At 38.0% G+C, this 8551-nt stretch overlaps 1 protein-coding gene across 1 annotated transcript; it reads right to left on the bottom strand.

The window, feature by feature from the left end:
* Positions 1–1451: 1451 nt before the first annotated feature.
* On the bottom strand, positions 1452–8551 carry LOC18448692 (Tetratricopeptide repeat (TPR)-like superfamily protein). The gene is made up of 2 exons (XM_006858753.4): positions 6551–8551; positions 1452–1868 (listed from the first exon to the last, which is right to left on the bottom strand). Exon 1 carries the CDS (start codon positions 8433–8435, stop codon positions 6555–6557), a length of 1881 nt encoding a protein of 626 aa, XP_006858815.1. The 5' UTR covers positions 8436–8551; the 3' UTR covers positions 1452–1868; positions 6551–6554.

The following is an 8551-nucleotide window of genomic DNA, read 5'->3' as shown; positions in this document are numbered from 1 at the left end:
ATCTGGAAAGTATAAAATAAAAATTAAAAAGTGTATTATAGGTGGGGATTTAACAAAGGGTGATCTAAGCAATCAAATTAGAACCTACCTTCCAATAGTGTCAAGAAATATGATTTCAATATTAGAAAGTTTTGTGATAGCTTTAAATTATATTTTTATTTCTAGTTATAAAATTTAAAGTTTAAAAAATAGTGTAGATCGAACGGATCTATATATATATATATATATATTTCCGAGAGGAGGTTTTACGGTCTAAGACCCATACATCCCAAAAATGGTTCGATCCAAATTGATTTCCATCCATACTAAAAATCTAGGTCAGAAATTGTTAGGTTTTAAAACACTAATTTTATCAATTATAATTAAATAAAAAAAAAGAAAAAGCCTTTCTTCCCCCCGACCGCAAAATCTTCAGTATTGTTATAGGTTACCCTGGCAATATAAGAGCATCTATTTTCAAGACTGCTCGTAAGGCCCAGTAAATATGAGACTCTCATATGTCTTCTAGGACATCCAAACAGGACCTTAACCTCTTCCATTGCCTTTTCCATATCCATTCGTTCTTCAAAAATGATCAACAAGTAAATATATTTCAAAGGCAATTCATGGTGTGCATGAATTGAATAATATCCTTAATTCGTAATCTTTTCGAATTGTTCTATTATGATGTGGAAAATATTGGGTGAGTCAGCTAACTTATGAATCACCGGGGGAATTTAGAACATAAAACACACCCTGAATGACTACAATTCTTTTTTGATCTTTATGGTACCAAAAATCGCCTAAGATCGATGAATTCAAAACTCCAAAAACAACAAACATCTGATCCATTTGAAGTACTAGATTGAATGGTCCAAAAAATATGTACAAAATAAACCATTTTTAAGGATCAAGATCCAATTTTCTTTAATATCCGTGATCCTGATGGTCTAGATGATAGACTGGATCCAAGATGGATACTGGGATAATGGACTTACAACAGGTGCTGTGTTCCCAATGTACCTAAACCCTATTTTTCCAATATTACCTTGAGGCTCTCTCTCTCTCTCTCTTTCTCTATCTCTCTCTCTCTCAATGTAGTCCTTAGTATATCAAGCATTTGCATGGGCTAGGCTAGTTTTAATACTCGAATTTCTTTATGATATTCAAATAGTCGTTATCATCATAACCTTTTCACAATTAATTGGGATTGGCTACACGAATCTTGGTTCATCATTCTGTTCTATTAAGAGTCATACTTCAGTGAGAAAAATAGTGACATATATATATAATGAATTTCATGGAGAACTACAAATTTACAAGCCACCCCACATGTGCACGCAAAGATGTGCAACAGCCTCGTTTCAAGTTAATAACAAGTAAACATAAGAAAATATAAACATACACCAATAAGAAGTAAAATGGGTAAAAACAAATCTTGAAAAACAATGATAAAGGCAACAGTACCACCAAAACACCAAAATCCAAGAATAAAATTAAGATATAGATAATTCAAACAATTGCAGCAACAGAATCTCAACAGTCATACGCAGATTCTCAAACAAGAGAGGGTGTTCGAAGAATTGCTTCTGAACCATCAAACTTGGGACTCTATACCGGCACTGTGATCACATCATTGCAACATAATGAATATTAAAATGCTTCTCTACAAAATTTTAGCGGAGAGAACAAAAATCGTTTGTTGATTGTTACAATGAGCAGTACTTCAAAATCCACAACCCTGCATTGATGCTTAGCTGTGACAAAGCATTCAGTCTGTTTCTAGTGACGGTTGTTTCTACTTTTCCAAAACTACTTCCAACTTCTTGCACATTAGTGACTACCATTCACCAATTCAGTTCCATAAGCATATACTAACCTTGATCAGCCTACAATGCCAGGGAATAGAAAAAAAAAAACCGGTATGAGCCTAAGTTAATATCACAGTGGAATGGTAACAGATGCAAAGAAAAAACATGAGGTGCAACAATTACGAGATTAATGACTTCTGTATCTTAAACAAGAGTTCCTTGCAATCGTGCTAGTAAAATGTCCTCTTTCAGAACTCTTTTAAGAGAGCATTTAAACAACACGTGCAAACACATTTGTAGATATATATATATATAAATGAATGAGTATACAGAATGAGCGTGCATATACAAATGCAGACACATGTGGGTTTTGTGTATATTCTTACACAAATATCAAACATCTGACTTTGCACATGCCTATAAACGGATGATATTAACACTATAAACACTGCATACACCATGAACTGTGCATATACACCTGCTATAAAAAAAGAAAAAATTATACAAGGTTGCAATCTTAAAATGTAGAATTAAGATGCACCTTAGAAATCCATTGAAAAAAGTTGTTTTGATGTTGGGAAATCATCTAATTGATCATCTCGATATCAAGATGTATGAATATGGAAAAAGAAAAAAAAAGATTGATTCCCAAAAATAGTGCATCTTGCAACAAATTATCTGTACCTTCCAATTTCATGATTTTCATGTGTTTATAGATCTACTTGATTTTAACCAATTTTTGGAGTCTGAAATTTTATAATCAGTTATGAAAACGGATTCTTAGCCCATGCTAAAAAAATTTAACACCAAAATTATATCGTATAATAAGATTTGGAGGTGCGCCTTATATTGATTGTTTAAAGTGGCAACCTTATGTAAACCACACATAAATAAAATACATACACTGGTATACAAATAATCCATACACTCTTTATGCACACAAGGTGTATGTATGCATTCGCAAGACTATGTGTAGCATGTATCTATTGACGTAGGAAAATATAGCATATACACATTTGTATAAATGTTATAATAGTCAGGCATAAGTACCTGCATAAGAGCCCGAGAGGGTCTCCACGGCCATCACAATCTATTTCAAAAGCTCATTCTCACCTCTCAGCCATGACCCTGAGGAGGCTGAGGATGTCAATTGTTCCGTTTCTTCAGATGCCATGACAGCAGTCAGAATGACTTGAATGACTTTCTCATAAGAAGAAATCTGTCAGGCAGTCTCAGAGCTGGTGCAGGATAATGTGCCTAGCCCTAATGGGCTTTCGATGGCCCTTGCCAAAAAAATTTGGGACTCTTTAGCCCCTGATAGGTTTGCTTTATTCGCAGACTTTTTCATGGGGCCACAAGAGATTGGGGGTTGGACGTCACTTTCATCAACCTTATACCTAACCTAAGGTGGAGGTGGTTAAACAGTTGAAGGACTTTAGGCCAATAAGCTTGTTGAACAGAACTTACCAAATATTGGCCAAGGTCTTGGCTTCTCGTCTGAGAGAGCTTTGAAATATGTCATCTCCCTCCCAAGGGGTTTTATGTGAGAGATAGAACCTAGATGGAGCATTTATAGCAAGTGAGATAATACGTGCTAGACATCAACCGAAAAGGCTGGACGGATTCTCAAATTGGATTAGGAGAAGACCTACGATCACATAGACACGAACCTTCTCGATCAAGACAACAAGGCTTTCAGCTACTTCCCGTCATCTAGAGAGCTCCGTCAAGGAAACCCTTTATCATCTTGACTTTTTACCATCATGGGTGACGACTTTCAGTGAATCCATCACTTTGTATTACAACCAATAACTCCTCTAAGGGTTTCAGGCAAGTAGAAGGGTCCAGAAAATGTCCCAACTGCAATATGTCAACCATAAGCTTGTATTTGTTGTCATGGACTCACAGCAGGTAGATAAATTGTGGCTTTTCTTGAGATTGTGTGAAGTGTCCAATGGGTCTAAAATCAACATGGAAAAGACCAAACCGGTAGGGGTTACACAAGACCGAGAGACAGAGCTACCCGGGAGGCTTGGTAGTGTTAACAACAACCTACCCAGCAAGTACCTTAGCTTCCGTTTGTGCATTGGTACACCACGTAAAGAATGTTTAATAGAAGACTTGCTGACCGGAAAACAAGACTCATATCCCTCCATGGAAGGATCGCTTTAATAATTTAATTAAAGCAACCTAGGCATGCATGCCTGTATTCCACATGCTGCTATTCCGAATGCTGACTTCAGAGGCCAACTGCCTACAAAGGGTAATGCAGGACTTCTTGTGGTCCTGCACAGGTGACAGCTACAAGTTCCACTTGGTCAAGTCAAGAGGGACCAAGTGCGCATGTCCAAAAAAAAGGGGGCCTCTGCATAAGAAGGCTAGAAAAGATCAATCGTAATACTGCCATATTGGGCAAGTGTTGATGGTGCTTTGCCACACATGAAAATCATCTTTGGTAGCCAGTGATTCTCAATACGTAGCTCGGAAAATTCAGAATTGTTCCTAAGAGTATATGAGGTGACAGATCATCGAGAGCTGGAGGGCATTCACTTCGCGCTCACTGATTTTGATCAAACATCAGGTACATAGTGTGAAATGGAGATAGAGTCAGCATTTGGAAAGCCCTATGGTTAGGGAGATCTACTCTAGAGTCACGGTACCCAAGACTATACTCAGTGACCCTAGACTAGGAAGCCCCAGTTTACCAATCCTATGAAATCAGGGGAACGATTAGTTTGGGCCCATAAATTTAGGAGAGACCTTGCAGATGAAGAGATTCAAGACTTGGCTTCACTATCAGAGGCTATAAACTCCACCTATAAACTCCGTATAAGCAGGGACAAGATGATTAAATCATCTCCACCAGAAAGTATCATTACCATGGCTTCCTTCTACGCCTCACTAAGCCATTCTAATGTGAACGCCAGGCAGATAACCAGCATGCTTGGCTTTCTTAATTAACATAGAAGGAGCAGGCCTTTAATTGGGTGGTCCTCTCCAACAAGGTCCTGATTTGTGATCATTTACAGCATCAAGGTCCCTCTACCCAACTGGTGTGTCATGTGCAAGGGAGAGAATGCAAACATAGACAACTTTTCCTACATTATACTGATGCCAAAAAGATACAGTCCTCAATACTCAATTGCTTTGGGTGGGCTTGTGTCATGCCAAAATCGGTCCAACACTGTGCCTTTCTCTCCCCTCCCTATACTGTTGCGAACCTCTTCGTATGAAGGGCAGCAGTGAGGGCAACTATATGGTGTAATTGGATAAACCATGGCAGCTAAATCTTCAAAAGCCAAAAGGCCTGATTTGATAATGCAGTAGATCAGATTGTGGACAAGGTAATACTTTTAGGCGAGAAATCTAGAAATCCTCAAAGAGTATTATATGTATGACTATTTGAGGAACTGGACAGAACTTTTACAATTCATACCCAGGCAAATGAGTCGGGCAGGCCAGCGGTAACCTCCCCGAGCCAGGTACCATCAAGATCAAGCTGGCCCAATTAATATTTCTGATTTCACCACCGCAGAGACTTGCACACTGTTACAAGGCCCAAAACTGGTTGACAGCAGTTGGGGGGGGATCCTCTTGTAAATCAAACAGCATTTCCAAAATGTCATCTCTTGGGCTTCGAATCTGACCTTAGTGCCTTAGCTCATTCTGTCCCTTCTCGATCAAATATCAGCTATGACCAGTGGGAGGAATTGCATACCTAAGCATGTGCTATTATCGCAGAGGTGATGCAAAGCAGAGTGCGGTTAGTGCATAATTCAGGGTTCATGGACCCAACCGGCAACCTACTACTTCACCTGTTATTCTGATCCTGCCCTATGTCCCCTTCCTAACTCTTTCTCTCGAGATAACCCCACCTCTAGAACGCAATCAGCCATGCAAAGAGGAATGTGATGAAAGAATACAAATATACAGCAGGAATTTTTAGCCCATTTTCGTACATATAGGAACATTTTGAAATTTCACATCATTATGGTCAACAAATTCAGGAAAAAGGGGTACGTGCAAAACAGCATAGGTGTCCCTTATATGTTTCTGTGAGCATACAGAAGGACTCAATTACACATACAAATACTTAAAAATACAAAAAATCCACACTTAAATATATGTACGTACATATAAAACATTCATGCATACATACATATGTACACACATACCATATATTTATGGATATGACACAAAGAGAAATAATTTCATGTACAAATATATGGGAAATGATAGTGTATGATCTGGATAATAAAAGCAAATGGAAAAAAATGCATTTTATCAAGGGTGCAGTTGGCATACGGATGCATCCGTAGTTGTAGAGGTAAGGTGCACCTTCAAATTTATCATGGTATATAATTGTGATGCAAAATGTTGTTAGGATTATCTCAAAATCTATTTTTATATCTAATTGTAAAATTTTAAATTTCAAAAATGGTTAAAATCATGTAGATCTATAAACATATGAAAATCTTGAAAATGGACGGTGTAGATAAATGTTGTAAAATGCACTATTTCTGAGACTTAAAATCTTTGTATTTTTCATAGTCATACATCTTGATGTCGAGATGATCAAACAAAGGGTTTTTCAACATTAAAACTACCTTTTCCGATGGATTTTTGAGGGGCATCCGTAGTTGTACATTATAAGGTAGCATCCTTATATAAACTTTTTCCTTTTATTAAAGCAACTATCAAGACAATTACTTTTCTCATTTAATTCAAAATAAAAACTACAAATATCAACCAAAGAATACCTCATCAGCCACTTTCTGCAATCTCCTGCCCTTCAATGTGACCTCCTGATGCTAATTCCTCTTCTTCTAATTCTTTGACTGCTGAGATCAAACTACGTGTGATCGCATTAGGATACAACCCTGCTTTAGTCATCTCTTCTAACAATTTCTGTGCAGTTCGCCAATCTAAAGCGTTAAGACACAGGGACTGAATCAACTTATTATACTCATCGACATTTGGGTGCACCCCATTTTCTTTCATCTCATCGAGAAAAGAAATAGCCTTCTCAAAATCCCCATCATTACAATATGCCCGTATAAGTATATGGTAAGTAACAGGAGTCAAAACAGAGTGTCTTTTCTTAGCTTCATTGAGCAAATTACAGGCATCGTCCAACCTCCCACTCCTAACTAGACTGCTCATAATCACACTGTAACTGTAAACATCAGGCCTAAGCCCCCTGTTTTCTATAAGATTCAGTAGCTCTATGGCTTCATCTGGCTTTCCTGATTTTGAATACCCGTTTATAATGAAATTAAACACTGCATTTCCAGGCGGTGGCCCCCCATCTATCATATTGAATAACAAAATCTTTGCATTTTCCATGTCGCCAATCCTACACAACCCTCGAACTACTGAAGAAAAGGGTTTAATGGCCTTTTTACGCACTTCTATGGGGTAGTCTTCTAATATTTCAGAAGCTAAATTCACTGTTTCATTGACTTTGCTAAGAGAACTTATCAGAAAGTGCACAGAAGAAATAGGAGGGAACTCTTTCTTTTCCTTTGACATCAAATAAATCAAGTGGGCATCTTTAGCCCTCTCCCCTTTACAAAAACAAGCCATTAACTTTCCAAGCTTTGCACTACTTGGTAAGTAGCCTGAATTAAGCATTTCTTCACAAATAGACCAAGCATCATCAAACATGCGTCTACAACAAAGCAATTCTATAGTAGAAAAATACGAATCTGCATTATAACCGCATCCAAAATCCCGAAACTTTTTGAACACTTCCAAGCCAGCCTTAGCTTTGCCCAGAGCTCTAAAGAAGCAGATGAGTTCATTGAGAATTTCAGTGTTTACCAGTTTCTGGTCCTTTTCTGCAATTTCCTTGATAAAATTCCATAACGAATGTGCATCTCTTTCCCTTCGCTTTTGACTGATATTTTGAACCAGTGAATTCATAACCCTGATACTTGGTGAGAAATCAGACTGCTTGTTAGCCCATTTGAAAAACCCAATCAAATTCTCACCCAAAACATGAGGATCACCTATTACTATAGCAACAAATTTGTCACTAAGTGTGAGATTCATCTCATCTAGTTTTGACTCCAAAGACCCTTCTAAGCTACTCTGAAGAACTGAAAGCACACTCTGAAGCTCCTCCGTATTGATATCTATACTATCTCGGGTTTCAACTTTTGATTCAAAATCAGGGTTAGGATTTTCATCATCAGCCGCCAAGGCATCATCAACATGGGATTCTTCTGAGAAAGAATCAGTCCTACCGGGATTTTCATCACCACATGATTCTTCTGGAAAAAATCCACCAACTTTTGGACTTTCATCATCACTATTTTCAATGCTGATGCCATGGAATCCTTCCGAGAAAAATCTAGGGCTTCCATGGCCGTCATTGCCATTTTTACTGGTTTCACCATTAAAGCTACTGCCATCTGATACATTTGAAGAAAAACTAGGGTTTCCGCCATCATAACTACTGGTTTCAGCAACACTATGAGATTCTCTTGACATGAAACTAGGATTTCCATGATTTTTTCTATGATTTGTATATACCTCAAGGCATGACGATAATGCAGAGGTAGATGCTAGGGTTTTGGGGTTTGCCCTGTTGAGCCATTGGCTTCTAATGGAAGAAGCTCTGAGAAGGCTGTATCTCCACATACCTCGATGATTTTAGAGAGAGAGTGAGCGAGACACCTGCACTGGTTCGACGATTTTATTTTAGAGAGAGAGAGAGAGTGAGCGAGACACCTGCACTGGTTCGACGATTTTATTTT

Source organism: Amborella trichopoda, chromosome 6, assembly GCF_054954075.1.
Source record: "Amborella trichopoda isolate Santa Cruz 75 chromosome 6, AtrichopodaSantaCruz75HAP2 v2.0, whole genome shotgun sequence".
Classification (NCBI taxonomy): Eukaryota; Viridiplantae; Streptophyta; class Magnoliopsida; order Amborellales; family Amborellaceae; genus Amborella; species Amborella trichopoda.
This window is presented reverse-complemented; position numbering and strand designations above follow the sequence as displayed.

Excerpts from the sequence above, each read along its gene's own strand:
- LOC18448692 (XM_006858753.4), bottom strand. The coding sequence starts at position 8,435 with ATGTGGAGATACAGCCTTCTCAGAGCTTCTTCCATTAGAAGCCAATGG.